At 50.7% G+C, this 15607-nt stretch overlaps 3 protein-coding genes across 3 annotated transcripts, besides 11 other annotated features; 1 reads left to right on the top strand and 2 right to left on the bottom strand.

Annotated features, from left to right (window-relative positions):
- Positions 1 to 2: part of a microsatellite that runs on past the window's edge.
- A 329-nt stretch (positions 3 to 331) lies between these two features.
- Positions 332 to 380: a microsatellite.
- Positions 381 to 1751: 1371 nt separating this feature from the next.
- PVX_097890 (histone deacetylase, putative) lies at positions 1752 to 2861 on the top strand (the record flags this gene model as incomplete). Its single annotated transcript, XM_001613188.1, has 1 exon — positions 1752 to 2861. The coding sequence occupies one exon, from the start codon at positions 1752 to 1754 to the stop codon at positions 2859 to 2861; it is 1110 nt and encodes a 369-aa protein (XP_001613238.1).
- A 561-nt stretch (positions 2862 to 3422) lies between these two features.
- Positions 3423 to 9215, bottom strand: PVX_097885 (hypothetical protein, conserved; the record flags this gene model as incomplete). Its single annotated transcript, XM_001613187.1, has 2 exons — positions 3423 to 6457; positions 6620 to 9215. 2 exons carry the CDS (start codon positions 9213 to 9215, stop codon positions 3423 to 3425), a joined length of 5631 nt encoding a protein of 1876 aa, XP_001613237.1.
- Positions 3485 to 3511: a microsatellite.
- Positions 5165 to 5237: a microsatellite.
- Positions 8566 to 8589: a microsatellite.
- Positions 8673 to 8705: a microsatellite.
- Positions 9216 to 9394: 179 nt separating the features above from the next.
- Positions 9395 to 9445: a microsatellite.
- An 822-nt stretch (positions 9446 to 10267) lies between these two features.
- Positions 10268 to 14470, bottom strand: PVX_097880 (hypothetical protein; the record flags this gene model as incomplete). The annotated part of the gene is given in 3 exon segments (XM_001613186.1): positions 10268 to 10294; positions 10305 to 10957; positions 11179 to 14470. 3 exon segments carry the CDS (start codon positions 14468 to 14470, stop codon positions 10268 to 10270), a joined length of 3972 nt encoding a protein of 1323 aa, XP_001613236.1.
- Positions 11657 to 11696: a microsatellite.
- A 303-nt stretch (positions 14471 to 14773) lies between the features above and the next one.
- Positions 14774 to 14799: a microsatellite.
- Positions 14800 to 14821: 22 nt separating this feature from the next.
- Positions 14822 to 14876: a microsatellite.
- A 508-nt stretch (positions 14877 to 15384) lies between these two features.
- Positions 15385 to 15410: a microsatellite.
- Positions 15411 to 15607: the final 197 nt, after the last annotated feature.

Genomic DNA, 15607 nt, shown 5'->3' on the forward strand with positions numbered 1-15607 from the left:
ATGTCCTGTCCGTTCACTTCTGTTTTGCCCAGTCCGCCCACTATTGTTATGTCCGGTTTGCCCGCTTCTTTGCTTCCCCTCCCCATCGGCGTGCCCTTCTTCGGGCAACTTTGCGCATCCCTCCTGTGTGGCCCTTCCAGGGCTGTCTCTTTGCAGTCCTCTCTTAAGGTTAAACAGTTCGCCCCCCTCGTAGGAGCGCTGGAGGCCATTCCGCTGGCCATTCCGCTGGTCATTCCACTGACCATTCCGCTGGTCATTCCACTGACCATTCCGCTGGCCATTCCGCTGATCATTCCTGGGGGGTGAACTTCCCTGGGCGATCTTACCCCTGCTTTCAGCCACCCCCCAATTACCACGTGCAGTTTCCCTCCCCCCGTGTGCTACAAAATTGCGCCTCCCTTCATTGTGATTCATTTCGTTGGAGGGGGCGGAGAAAAGGCGCAAGTGGGCGGATACACAAATGGTTGCCGCTGCCTCGTTTTTAAAGAAATTATTTTATTTTATTTATTTTTTTCTTTTTTTCCGCTTAAACGGCACTACGATGGTAGTTCCCCCCCCTGCCGCTTCATTTTGCTCACGTGCGGTGACACACATGATGAGTGTTTTCTACCCGATCGGGGGAGTTGCTGGAAAAAAAAAAATTCTTTAAAATCGAGGCAGCGGCAACCATTTGTGTATCTGCGAGATGTACGCTTGAGTGAGAAAAAAAAAAAAAAAAAATCATGCGGTGGGGAGAAATTTTAAGAGAGCGCAACTGCGAAGGGGTTCAAGCGTGCACATCGGGGAGGGGACCACAAAAGAGGGGCGGCAAAAATGGGGAACGGGCGCAAATGGAAGGAAAAAGGACATGTGCACTGCCCTCTGGAGAGCGCCCCTCTAATGTGCTTCCCTACTGTGCCGTTTCCCCGTTCGTGGCCCACCCTTCAGTGTCTACCCCCCGAGGCGGTAACCTCCCTAACGCGCAGATCGCAAAAGTGCGAATGTCCAATCGGGCAACAAAGCGAAAGGGCCATGGTTTGGCGGAGGGGAGCCATCCCACCAGAGCGCTGCTGATCCGATTTTATGCAACGTACAAGGGGAGGAAACAAATGGGGAGTCTCCCAACCTGGGGTGGAAGCGTGTCCACAGGATGGTAAAAGGAAAAAAAAAAAAAACGCCGCAAAAAGGTGATGAGGAGTAGCCACCACCAGCCAAAACGCTTCTGCGGAATGTTCAGTGGCATTGTTTTATTCCCCCGGTGAGTCTTCTCACAATGGTTCTGCAAAGTGCATCTTTTTTTTTTTTTTTTTTTTTTTTTTTTGCGACGTGGGACAGATAGATGCGCAATGCACATATCTACCACGATCAGCCCCTCAGTTGGGAACGTCCTCCTTATGAAAGCCTCTTCCTATGTGTAAAAAATGCTCGAAGTGGAATTTTCCTCCCCCCACGTGGTTGGCACTCCCAGCTGGTGTTATTCTGTGCAGATGAGAGGGGGCGCTACATTCGATGCCGCTGAAAAAAGGGGGCTCTTCTTTTCTCCAAGTTTCCCCCTGTAGGATGCGTTACTGTGTGTTATTTTTCCCCTCAGAATGACTCTCCCCATATGTGTGCTTCTCCCCCTATGGGTGCTTCTCCCCAACTGCACCGCCGCACGACACCCCTCCCACCCAGTGTGTTCGCCCAAAAGGGGATCCCCTTTGAGGGGGGTGTCCTACCTGGGGGGAAACAAACCTCCCCCAAATGGAGTAACAAAAAGGAACATGCAAAAAATGAAGTTATCTCAAAACAGTATCGATTTACTGATAGACAAATTTTTATTCAAGTTTGAAAAAAAACATTCACAGTCGGGGGAGGCCCTCCACGTGTGTGCAAAATTTGCAGCATTGCAAAATGAGCTGAACAGATTTTCCCAGTTAGCCTTCTTTGGAGGGGAAGGAAACTCCAAAGTGGTAACGAAGCAGAAGAGGTACTCCTCCTCCCTGTCGAAAAACCCTCCGTATGTGTTTCACCCGATTTATTCGAGTGTACCAATGAAGGAAAAGTACCATCGATTTAAAATAAAAAAATATGAAAAAATATTTTCCCGTCTGATTGAAGAAGGGATATACAACGCGGATTACGCCATACCCTCCTGCAACATCAGTGAGACGATCATCTCCCTGTGCAGCATTCACGACGAAGCATTTGTGGAAGAAATATTTTCCATAGTGACACGTAACGAGCAAGTGGAAAAATACGAACTGACTTTACACCCCAATTTGGTGTGCAGATTTTTAATTGAAATTAATGGCACCATTTTGAGTTCCCTACTAGCCATGAAACACTTCATGTGCATGCACATAGGGGGGGGAAATCATCACTCGAAAAGAAATCGGGGAGATGGCTTTTGCATTTTCAACGATGTTGCGATAGCAGTTCATTTTTTACTATCCCATGGGTTGATTGATAAGGCCATCATTCTCGATGTGGATGTCCATCAAGGGGATGGCACAGCTGAAATATTTCGAAATTGCGCGAACGTAAAAACGATCAGTTTGCACTGCAGGGATAATTTCCCTCCGGTGAAGGCACACTCGACGATAGACGTCGAGTTTGATTCGTTCACAACGGATGGTGATTATCTCGAAGCATATAAAAAGGTGTTGGATGATATAGCGGCCGAACAAAATTGCATCATTTTTTACCTGGCCGGCGTTGACATCAGTGCGGACGATGACCTTGGCTTTTTGTCTGTATCGGATGTGGGCATCTATCAGCGGGACCTCATGACTTACCAGATGGCCCATCAGCGGGGCATCCCCGTCGTCACTGTGCTGTCTGGGGGGTACAACGAGTGCGAGGGGGCGCTCGCGGAGAAGCACCTCTTGACCTTTCGGTGAGGCTTGTGCTCCAATACGGCGCATATAAGCAGCGTGGCAGGGGTGCGAAGCAGAGAAGTATACACACAAATTCGCGCACACCTCGCCGCTTTTCCTCACCGCTTTTCCTCACCGCTTTTCCTCACCGCAGCGCCGCCAAGCAATCCTGGAATTCCCGCAACGACCCGCAGATCTGAGAACCCCCCACTGCCGCGCTCCACCCGTCGAAGTGACCTTTTTTCTCTCTTTATTTTTTAAAAAAAGGAAAACTCCCCTTGGCGCACACCACGTGGGATGCCTCGCATGAACCGTTCAGGTAAAAAAAGAAAAGCGCAACAAAATGTATGATCAAAAAAAAAAAAAAAAAAAAAAAAAAATCAAAATGGCTAGCTGAGCTAACATAAATGACAAGGGGGAAGAAGGCGCCTCCTCCCTCCATGTGGACACAAAGCAGCACAGAACGCACAACATAACGCACAACATAACGCACAACATAACGCACAACATAACGCACAACATAACGCACAACATAACGCACAACGCGCCTTCACCACTGGAGGCTCACGACACCCGCTACCCCCCCTACTGCGCCAGCTTGTTCCGGTTCTTTATCCGGGCACTCTGCCTGCAGTTGAGCTGGAGGGACGGGATTTTCTCCTTCTTCTTTTGCCGGATCACCTTCTTCAAAATGTGGGTCTCCTTTTCAGGGGGTAAATTCAAACTGACGTTCTTGGGGGGCATATACACATTTTCGTAATTCTTAAAATCGAAGAAAGGAGTGCCTTCCTTTTTCTGTTCATTTAAGGCACATATTTTAATCTTCCTCTCATATTTTGAAATGATCTGCTTGTGCATGTTGTCAATTCCGTTCCGCATGCGCTTGCCCATTTTTTTTTTCACAGGAATGAATATATTTTCTTTGCTATTTTCAATTCTGTTTTCGAGTAATATTTCGTTAAGTGGCTGTTCCTTTATCTGCAGACTTTCTTCGTACAGCAGGCAGGAAAATGGGACTGACTTATGTTCGCTGTTTGAGGAGGGGCTATTATTATCGATGCTGAAGAGGGATGAGATGAGTTCATTTAGGCTGTCACTTCGAGGGGGGTCAGCTTGCGCCTTTACACTTCCACTTGGGTGGATACATTCCTGGGTGGGGGTACCTGGGGAGTGTTCCTCATCGATGTTTTTTTTTCCCGCCTCATCCTTTGTTTGGTTCTTTTCCACGTTAACATGATTCATGGGGGGGGGATACTCCGTTTGATGAACAACTTGTTCGGATACCTTCTTTTCCCCGCTGATCATTTCGGGTTGATAACTTCTAAACGACGATGTGATGTTCGCCTCTTCGCATGACTGTTCTTCTCCCCCAGATTTGCTCTTTCCTATGCCTTCCTCTGTGTAGGTACCCACATGGTCGCCACTTCTCTCAGTTCTTTTACCATTAGGAAGAGGGGTCTCCTCCGAGTGGTTGGACACCCCTTTTCTGTAACCACCATTGGGATTCTTTCGACTTGGTGCATAACTTCCGTTTGGATCTTCATCCTGCTTTTTCTTTTTTCTCCTTTCGATTACTTTCCTTTCTGTACTGCTTATCACTGGTGCGTTGGGGTCCTGGTCCTTTGGGGCTTCTCCTGGAATGTGTGCTGAGTCCTTCACATTGGCAGGAGCACTCTGGTGGGGTGTTCCTCCCAAATGATTGTCTTCAACGTTTGGGGAGATATCCCTGTTGCATGTTTTGATCGGCTTCTCGCTGGCGTCCTCCTTGTGCACTGCCCCCTCGACGGCTTGCTCCTGGGGGGTGGCCTCCTCTCGGGGCGCCCCACCGTTTGCCTCCGCGGGTTGGCCCGCTCCTTCGAAGGCTCTTCCTTCCTCGCTCACTGCGCCTGGGGTGATCGCCCCGCTTGGTGTGATTGCCCCGCTTGAGGTGCTTATCACGCTTGTCGTGACTGCCTCCTCCTCCGTAAAAACGGGGCCGATGCTCGCGCCGAACTTCTCAATGCGCGACAACTCAATGTCGTACTCCCTCACTTGAATCTCGTCGCAAAAAATGACTTTGCTGGTTCTCCTGTGTTTCCCCTTGTTCTTCTGCTCGCTCTGGTTGGGGCCCTTCTCCAGCGAGGCAGATGTGGCGGTGCTCACCAGAAGCTGCGCAGGTGTTGCATGGCTAGCTGAACCCGCGCTGCTGGCACATGTATTCACTCCTTCCACGGTGATGTTTTTCTCCGACCCGAACTTCTTCAACGCACAGTAGTAGTCATTGCTGTTGATAAAAGGCGTGTGCACCACATCTGAGGGGAGTGTTCTTGAGGGGTCTGCCCCGGATGACTTATGCAATTTCATGCAATGCTCCGTTAGCAAAACGTATTCTGTGAAGTGCACACTTAGACATATAGGACAGTGGTAATGCGGATCTGTAAAAAGTTTTTTTTTTTTTTTTTTTTTCATTTTTTTGCTAATCCGTAGGTACGTCGTCTTCTCCTTCTCTGCCTCTTCCTCTTCCAGTCCGTTATGAATCAACTTGCACGGGAATATGATGTAGCCCCCCAGGATTTTTCTCTTCTTCCAATGCTCGTTTAGGTAGTGGGTATAATTCTTCACGTAGCTATTGGGGGGGTAATAGGCCTTGTCGCACAGGGGGCACAGATACTTCTGCCATTCGGGCCTTCCATAGATTAGCCTTTGATCCTCTAGAGAGTGAAAGGCCTCGATTCGGAGAGGCATCACTGGCGACCTGTGCATTTCTTTGTGTATGTTCGTAATGTATGGGATGTCCTGGTTTAGTTTTTCCGCCTCCACACGGTGGTTCGCATAAAGGGAGACGCTGCCTTCTTCGTTTTTACCTCCAATCGGTGGGTCATCTGATGGAGTGGCCGCCCCGTTGACAGGGCCCTCTTTCTCGTTTATCACACGGAGGGTTGGTACCCGCTCGCTCTCTCGGTTGCCGCCTCCTTCCGACTGCCCGTTGCAAGTCAACTCCGCGTCGTCCACTTTGTCCGCGCGGGAGGTATCCACATTGGCGGTATCCCCTTCCACGGCACCCCGCTTATTAAATCCAAACGAAGATCCTTCAGCTAACTGGCTAACCGGGCGGGGCCCACTGAGTGCACCTCCTCCGCGGGCTTCGTCCAATGCCTTCTTTCCCCCTCCGTCTGGTTTATTTGCTGACCCCTTCGAGCGGCCTGCCTTGCGAACCGGTTCCGTCTGCGCTGATTCTTCAATTCGGTTGGCACCTTCCCCCTCGTCGCCGTTTTTCTGACTACCAAGACATGTTCCTTCTTCCCCTTCGGGAGTATGAACCCGAGCTATGTCGTCCTTCCTTTGGTCGAGCTCCTCTACCGGGTCTTTCAGCAGGTTCACCCCCTTTTCTTCCAGAAGGCCCACCACCTCTTCCTCCTGCTCCTCCGAGAGACTCCCATCCGACGCGCCCCGCGTAACAAACTGAAACAAACTTCCACTGGGGAGGTCGCCCGACTGGACGTCCAAGCCGGCCATGCCCGATTCGTCTTCCTCGGCGCACCTCTGCGTGGGGGGGCCTTCCCCCTCCGCCCTTCCATCCGCGGTGCTCACGCTGCTCCTGCTGCTGTTGCTGGGGTTGCTCGGTTCCCTCTTCTCGGGGCCTGCCAAAGGTGAGGAAGTGAGGAAGTGACGAAGAGAAGACACAACGAAGCGACGAAGTAACAAAGCGACGGGCTAACTTCTAACCGCGTCGGGCAAACCTAGCTACGCGCGAGAGGTGAAACCAACCACCCACTCACTTTTTTTTTTTTTTTGCGCATTACCTCCGGGCTGCTCCAAAGACGCGCAAACGGTTAGTCCGCTCTCCGGACACGTGGTAAGATCGTCCGCGAGGTAGATCTCTTCGAAATGAAGCGTGGTGCAGTCTTCACCTTCATGCGTAGTGCCTTTCTCCCCCTTAGAGTATGGCATAGAAACTCCGCTGACATCTTCCCCTGGATGGCTTCTCACACTGTGCTGCCTTCCCAACGCGTCGTGGTCCTTCCCAACGGGAAACGTCACACTGCTTATAACTGCGTCACCAATCTGTTGGTCCTTCTCCACACCTACGGCAGAGTTACCTACAATGAGGCCTCCCCTTTGGGGAAGATCTCCTGTAGTTGCCTTGTGGGGGTCATCCCCCGGTGAGCAATCATCGTTAGGTACACCCGGGCGCGGTTCCCTCCTGCTGGGTATGCCCGCAGGGGGCTGTCCCTCCCCCAGCTGCTTAGCAGATCCGTCACCATCGTTAGCGGCACCATCGTTGGCGGCATCTTCAACACCGTCGTTCTCCTCCTCACCGTTCGGCTGACCTTCATTCTGAACGCATTTCTTCACATGAGCAACGCCTCGCATGTGGTCGTGCTGGAAAAGGGAGTCTTTTTTCTTCGCCACCTCCTGATAGTTGCCCCCAGCAGAGGAGGGCTCCTCCCCTCTGTGCAAGTGGCTCACCTGAACTAAGCTGTCTTCACAAAGTGGCAGTCCCTTCCCTTCTCCACTGCTTCCCACAAAGGACGCATTACAACTGCACATTTCAAGAAGGGAGTTGCTGCACCCAGTTGGTTCCTGGTTCGTTTCCTTCCTCTGGTAGAGTGCATCTATCTGCTCATAAATTTTGAACCCATTAATTTGGAGGTCATATTTTTTCTTCACGGGTTCGTTATCATTAATCAGGGGAGAGTCTATGGCGATGTTCAGCTTGTTCTTCAAGACATTCTGCATAAATGTGCTTTTCACATTTTCTCCAAGGCAAAACGGGTTCTGCTCTGAAGTGTCTACCAGATGGCCGCTTGGTGTGGACACGTTGGGATAACCATCCGGGATGCACCCCAGGAGGGGACACTCATTTGTGTAGTTTACAATATCTCCATTCATTTGCTGACTAGCCAAATTTATAAAAAAGTTCCGTTCGTATTTTCTCTGCTTATTTTGATTTGTTTCACTCGACTGGCACAGCTTGTTGGGGTCCCCCCCGTCAGATTTGCCTTCACCAGCTTCTTCCTTTTCATTTTCCACCGCTTCCCCCCCGTCGTAGTCTTCAATTTTTGAATTTAACAGCTTCATCAGGTTCTCCTTGGAGCTGTAGGGGTTCTTTTGGAAGTTGGTCTTATAAGCTTCTAACTCGCCATACAGATGTGTGCCTTTGTAGCTTTGGCTTAGGTCATACGGGGTGTCGTTCAGAAGGGGAGAAGACGATGTGTGTGTTTCCATGTGGTGCGCGTGAGTGGCTTCTTCTCCTTCCATGGTGCACTTCTCCTTCGCTGCTGCTTCCTTTTTTTCGAGTGGGTATGTGGGCTGCGTTCCTCCGCTCTTCTCGCGCTGAAGAAGGGGATCCTCTTCCTGCAGCTCAAAAAAGTTCTTCTCACTTTTCCCACGAGCAGATGGAGCATATCTCTGTGCTGCGTCCCTCTCTGCCTCATCAAACAAGTCATCGCCATTCAGCGAAAAGGCCATCTCTCCACCGGGGTTCAGCGACTGTCTGTAGCTGCCACCATCCTCGTAGTTCCTCTCATCCGTTTGGTAAATAATATTAGAGTCGTAGCAAAAATGATGGTTGCAAAATGGGTCTGCTTTACCATCCTCGTTATCATCTTCCATGAGATTTTCATCTGGGGAAAGGCCGGCCAAAAAGGAGCTCCGTTTGGTCACTTCTCTTTTGGTGCTAGCCAAGGATGTCCTCCTTTTTTGCGATTTTTGCGATATTTGCGATTTTTGCGATATTTGCGATTTTTTATTTTTTTTTTTTTCTCCACTGCAGGTTTTTTCAACTGACAGGATGAAGTTTTCTATTTGCTGTTTGTTTGGAAGTACCTTTCCGGACGTGCTGCTCACCAGCGGACCGTCCATCAGGTCATCCGCCGCGTCGCTCCCGCTTCTGCTCAGTTTGCCCTTATCCTCAGGAGGGGTACTACTGCCGCTGCTGCTGCCACTGCTGCTACCAGCGGGGGCGCCATCCTTCGGGGGGTTCCCAATCTGGGCAGCCACGTTCCGCGGGGAATACATGTGGCAAAACGGGGACTCGTCCCCCGTGGAAAAAAAACTCTTCCCCTCGTGGATCTCGCCACTTAATAAATCGCTCGTATGGGCACTTCCCTCCCGAGGGGGGGTTACCGCACTGATAACTTTCCTCTTCTTGTGGCACGACGATTCTGCCATACCTTTGGTTGTCCGTCTTTGCGCACTTTGCGCACTTTGCACACTTTGCCCACTTCCTTGCTTGTCCGCAGATTGGGGGGGGGTCACAGTGGGGTCGTCCTTCCGGTCAAGCTGGTTACCTTGCGTTTGCTTGCTTGGACGCGTCTCCCCATCGTCGCGACGGTCGCCACTTCCACTAGCACCTTCATCTGCGTCTCCTCCCACACCCCGCTTGTCATTATTCATGGAAAGCTTTTCCCTTTTATTTTCGTTTCGATTGGTATTTCTTTGGTCCGCCTGGCACGGCTTCTTCTTCTTCTCCTCCTCCTCCTCCTCGTCCTTCTTCACCTCCTTCTTCCTCTCCTCCTCCTGCTCGTCCTCCCTGGGGTCCTTTTTTCTCTGCCTGGAAAAAGTCTTCGCCGGGTGGGCACAAGCAGTACCGCCAATCAAGCAGTGTGCCGTTTTTGCACGTGGAATTTTTTCCTCTATTTCGACAAAAGGCTGCTTCCCGTTTGTGGGAGGGCACATTCTTCGTTCCTCGTTATCACTGTTCGCTTTGTGCGCGCGCGTGGTTGGCACGTTATTGTTTTTTTTTTTTTTCCCACTGCTGTGCGTGCATGCAGACGAGTTGCTGCTGGGGGCATCACACGATTGTTCGCGCGGCTCACCATTTACGCGCTGCTCACCACTTCCGCGCAGATCACCATTTCCGCGCGGTTCGTTAATTTCCTCCCCGCCGCGCTTAACCCTTTCCTTCTCGCCCGCGCGTGCATCCTGGGGGTCCTCCCCCGTGCAGCCTTCCTCGCGGTGTGCTTTAGGTGGCTCCTCAAACAAGTCAAATTGCGGAGTCCCCACAGCATCCGCATCGCTCCTTTGATTGTTTTTTTTTTTAACATCCCCTTCTTTCGCTTCCTCCCGTTTGTCCTCGGGCACCTCCTCTTTTTTTTTTTTCCCCATACTTAACTTATTTTCCTCATTTATGCCAACAGCTGTGGTGCCCACTTGTCGCCGATCCTTCATCCCTGTGAGGGGCTTCTTCCGTGCCTTGTCTTGATGTAGGTCCCCTTCTTTTCCCTTCTGATTATGTGTTATCGCGTGGTTCGTTCGAGCCTTCGCCCCTAATTGCCCCCGCATTTGTGCAGTTGTGGCTGTGTGATTTGCCCTCACCGCGTCCACAGGTACTTCTCTGCGCAATTCGCTGCGCACTTCGTTATGCTCTTCCTTCTTCCTGTCGTGCGCGCCGCTAACACCCTTTTTGCAACCCATTTGGAGAAACCTACCTTTCGCCTCGACATCACTCAGGAGGGGGGGGCATTCCTTTTTCTCTTTCGCAACATCCGGCTGCTTATTTTTGTCAGTAATTTTATCCACCCCCTCCTCTACATTCTTTCCGCAGTGACGTTCATGCAACAAGGTGGTACCTTCCGCTTTATTTGGTGCCCCCTTTGCTGTGTGGCTTTCTTCGTCCTTCTCTTTGCCTTTCCCTGCGAGGTCTGCTCCTGTGCCCGCTAGGGCGTCTTTGTTCGATAATGCATGTGCCGAGGCGCTGCCTGGCGGTCTCTTCTCCCTGCGTGCTTCCCCGCGTACGGGCACTGCATTCACATTGTTGGCGGCGTGGTCCGTGTTAGTTGCGTTAACTATATTAGCCGCGTCGACCGCTTTGGTTTCGTGACTCGTTCTGGTCGCGTCGCTCGCTTTGGTTGTGTCACTCGCTTTGGTTGCGTCACTCACTTTGGTCGAGTCACTCACTTTCGTCGCGTCAACCTTTTCTGGCGCGCCCGCGAGTGTGTCGCCCTGTCTGCCTCTAATCTCATTTGCCGCCCCACCACTCAGCGCAGTCGACTCGCCCTCCGTTTTTGTTCCGAGCTGCTCTTCCTTACATGCTTTTCTCCCGGGTCTGTCATCTCCGTTCTTGGGCACCTTTGTCAGGTTCTTTTTCTTCACCAGGGGAACGTCACTGCACAGGTTGGACGCGTGTGCAACGGTGGCTGCGCGGGAAGAAAAGAAAAAATACAAAATAATAGCTAGCTGGGTCAGGTAAACAAATCACAAAAAAAAAAAAAAAAAAAAAAATACAAATAATAGCTAGCTAGGTCAGGTAAACAATGGACAAAAAAAAAAAAAAAATACAAAACGAAACAATAGCTAGATCGGGTAAAAAATGGCGAAAAGGCAACTTTCGCTATAGCCAAGTGCGCGCAGCAATTACCCTCCGGTGTGCCATCTCGCGAGGTTTCCTTCTGCGTTTTCTTCTCCTTGGACAAGCCATTCAAATCGAAGATGTCGTAAAATGGCTCGTTTATTTCTTCTGAAAATGGTTCATTTATTTCTTCGCAGGATGGATCACTTTTGTTCTCTCCGCAGAATGGTCCATTTTCCCCGCCAACTTGTGCGTCCTCTCTCGACTGGGCATCTGCGACGGGGTGCTGTCCCATTCCTGGAGAGAACACCTTTGCGCTGTGCACATTCGTAGAGACAACCCCCACGTGAGTGTCCTCTTTTGCGTCGTTACTCTGCTTCGTCTGTTGTGATTTGCCTGTTTTGCCAAAATGGGTAGCATTTCTGGCATCATTCTGCCCATTCACTTGTGGCTCCTTCGGGTTTGTGATGCAGTTTTTACTTAGGATGGCGCCGCTACCCCCTGCGGGGACGTTATTTACCCTCTTCGTCGATTTTTCTCTGTTTGATTTTTCCTCATCATTCCCACTTAGGCTTCTCTCTCGAGCAGCCCCCTTGTTTCTCCCAACTCCAGTAAGCTTGGCAACCTCAGTTACTGCTGCAGCTGCTGCACTGTGGTGAAGGGGTGCTGGGCTTGTCTTTCCCCTCTTGTCCTCACAGCTGCTACCCGCAGGAACGTTAAGCTGTGTGTTCAAGTTTTTAAACAGCACGGGAGCTACTTCGAAATTTTTTCGTGAAGAAGGCAGGGGATCCTTTCGATAGCTGCCCGAACAAGTGTTCGTGTTCGTGTTCGTGTTCGTGTTCGTGTTCGTGTTCGTGTTCGTGTTCGTGTTCGTGTAATTTTTCTCATTGCAAATGTTTTTCTTTTGGGAAAATACGTTAATGCAATTTTCAATTTTATTTTCTTCCCGAGTGGGAGGATTGCCTTGTCCCCGTTTTGTCGCATCGCAGATTCTGTTTTTCTCGATACCTTTTACTCTGGTTTGCAGGGGGTTCATTACCTTTTCTGTCTTCAAGTTGGTCCTCAACAATGGTTTTTCGTTTCTGCCATGCTCAGGCTGAGACCCCGTTTTGTTGTAACTCACGTTTGTGCCTCCTCTTGAAAGATTCACTTCATTTTTTTCAGTAGCTGCACTTGGAGGGATGACCACCTGGCTGTGTCTGTCCTTCGCCTCGGTTCCATTTAGCCTTCTCTTCTTTGGCAAAGAGTTCGTTTCTAGTGACTCACTCGACTGGGTGGCGCTTCCGCGCGCGTTCCTTTTGTTTCTCTCTTCCCGTTCGCGCAGGGAATGATTGGAAAAATCGCGCCCATCGCGCCCATCACGCATGTCGCGCATGTCGCTCCCATCGCGGCGCTTATCCTTCACGTGCGCGGACGCGGACTCACCTGTGTACATAGCCTCGAAGCTCCTTCTCCTCATTTCGTCAAAGGTGAGGCCCTTCTTCACCTTTTCGTGCGTGAGGTGCAGCAGTTTTTTGTTATGTAGGCCTCCCGCGGGGGGGAAGCCATTCCGGTTGGCGGCCTTCACCACGTTGGCCGCGTTCGCAGCGACTACCCCGTGTGCTGCGTTCGTTGCCATAGCTGCGATCGAGGCATCGACATCTCCCCCCACACACGAAGTGTCAATCATAATGCACATTTCTCCGTTGTGTTTTCCAAAAGTAGCAAACTGGTTGTCCCTACTGGGTGGTCGTTCCTGTTTCCTCTCCCCCGTGGAGGGTTTGACCTCTCGTTTGAACTTTTCAAATGTGAAGGGGAACTCCTCTGAACTTAGTCCATCAAAGGGGTCATTTTCTTCACATCGGAAGTGTCTATTCGCCTGAACATGTTCATGTGGATGGTGAGAGTAATTCTGTCTACCACCCCTACGTGAGTCGCTACTCCTGTTTGGCAAATTGAAAACAAGAGTGTTGCTTCCTCCCCGTGGGTTGACCCGATCTCTATTCTTGTTAAAGGTATTTTCTCTTGTAGTAGGTATGTATGGAGCGCCCGTCATGAAGGACGCCTGTTCTGGGTTGCCACTCTTGGGCCCACTGAAAGGATTTGAGCCATCCGAAATGTCCTTGTGGTGTACGTTCTTAATCGATATGTAGCTTTTCGTTTGTGTGGTTTTGTGTGGGTCTTTCAATGAGAAAATGGATAGCGGTGCATTTAGCAATGGGTTTGCGTTGGGGAAGAAGGGGCGCCTATCTGAGTTGACCTTACGGGGGGGGCTGCCACCGGCACTGCCTGGCCCTGAGCCGCTCAACTCGCTCGACTGGCTTGACACGTTTGACAAGTTTGTCTCGCTGGACTCACTCGAAGTGTTCGTAGTTCCATCGGGAGATGCTCCCCTTCTGTATTCCTGCCCATGTGACTTCCTCCCCAGGTTCTCCATCTGGCTAACTGTGCCTCTGCCAAACTGGGGGTGCGTTTTGTCAATCTGTTCGCGGGTCCTTGACCGGGCATGCATAGCTCGAAAGGAGCTGTTGTGGGTGGGCATGCGGCTGTTATGGGTGGTCACGCCGCTGCTGTGGGTGGCTACGCCGCTGCTGTGGGTGGTCACGCCGCTGCTCCGGATGGCCATACCGTTGGTGATTCTTTCCGAATGGCTACTTCCACCTTTTGCTGCACCCTTTTTGCCGTACGTTCCATGGGCACATTTCGCAGTTGCGCCTTCCCTGTCGGTGGGAATGAGCCTGTCTCTCGGTGGCCGCTCCTTCACGTGATGTAGGTGATCTCCTTGTGGGCTGTTCTTCCTACAGCTCATGTATTCGTGCCTTCTTTGTTCGTGCCTTTTTACCTGCATTGAAACTTCCAAACGTTTTGACGTGGCGTTGTTCCTCATGTGTGTAAATTGGGACTGATCGGTGCTTCCCTCCCTGCTGCATCGGTCATTCAGGTTGGAAAAGTGGTATGCACCGTCTGCCATCATTCTGCTGTTAAATGGTTGCTCTAGAGGGATCCCCATTCTTTCCCTCTGTCTTGTCTCTCTATCGATGAACCTTTGTGTGGTTTTATTTTTCTCCCAAAATTTTTCTGTCATCATTCTGGCGTTGATTTGGCCACCCTGATTGTGCGTTGGTTTGTTTCCCCTCATGTTGAGAGCTAACATGGGGTTTGAAAGAGTGCCATCTTCCTTCCTAATGGAGCGACTGTTCGGTAGGACCCTTTGGACACTCTCCTGGGAGAAGTCCCTATCTCTCGAGTTGTTATGCGACGGATCGGGGAGTCTCCCATCTGGTCTCTTCAACAAGTTCATTAGTGGTTTCCCCCTGTGAATAACCTCGTGATGTTTTTTCGAGCAAGAGCTCCTGTCAGGGTCCCCCTTTTTGTGATGCATAAAGATCTTTACTTCTCTTTGGTTTTGAAGTGGGAGGGCGCTTCGGTGGACCATCTGCTGTTCCGCCTGGTTGCTCTTCCGGTCCGTAGCGTGGTGCGGGGGGGCACCGAGGTGCGCCGTTTGTCTTACGGTGTGTGCGTTGCTTCGCGGGTTAGCGGTTCGGTGGTTAGCGGTTCGGTGGTTAGCGGTTCGGTGGTCAACCGTTCTATGGACGGCAGTTCTCTGGTCAACCGCTCGCGCGTCTCTACTTGGCCCATTTCCAATTTGCACGTCGACGCTTCGCCCACTTGCGCTTCTCGCGTCGCCTCCCTCGTGTGGCCCGCGAACAGAGCCGCCAAACCTTTCCTGGCTCCCCCCGCTGCTGTTATGGCGACTGGTCGACTCCTTTTTCGAGCCGGTTGCCGGGTTCCATTTGGGAGGGTAGGGTCCTCTGCTCTGGCTTCTCTCATGATCGTGGCCCTTCGCATGCGTCCACCGTTCGGCTGATTGATTTCGCAGCTCGCTTTTGCTTCCCTTGGGTTCCCCCACTTGGTGTTTGTATTCCCCTCCCCTCTTCATGTGGCTAGAGTTGCTAGTTCGCCTGTTCATCCTTTCGATTTAAAAATGTAGAGCGTAAGAAAAAAAATGTTCAGAACGAAATGGGAGCCAATTTTTTCGCTAAGCAAAGAGAGCTGTCCCCCCACCTGTCTCCCCTCTACACACAGTGTCGATGCGGACGACTCTTTGGTGTGTTCCCGTGCGTCATTGGAAATGGTCGTAAAAAGGCACCGCTGGCATACGTTGGCCAGTTCGACCAATTTGACCACGTTGGCCCCTTTTTTTTTTTTTTTTTTTCCAAAATAAAAGGACAGGAGGGTAGGTAGACAGAGGCGTTCATCCGATTAAGCGAGTTCCTTTTGACAGAATGGGCATGTACGAAGATGGGAGGAGAAATAAAAAAAAAAAAAAAAAAAAAAAGCATTCCAACATGAGATGCCTTTTAAAAAACGTTTTCATCGTAAACTTATGTAGCAATAAAAGATACCACATGATAGATAATGTAAAGACTCTCCACAAAGGAGTACTCTTCAATTTAACGAAAATGAGAGTACGTCGTGTGATGAGAAATTCTCCCCCTCTTTCCAGCCTTTTTTTTTT

The sequence above is a fragment of the Plasmodium vivax genome, chromosome 10 (assembly GCF_000002415.2).
Source record: "Plasmodium vivax chromosome 10, whole genome shotgun sequence".
Lineage (NCBI taxonomy): Eukaryota > Apicomplexa > Aconoidasida > Haemosporida > Plasmodiidae > Plasmodium > Plasmodium vivax.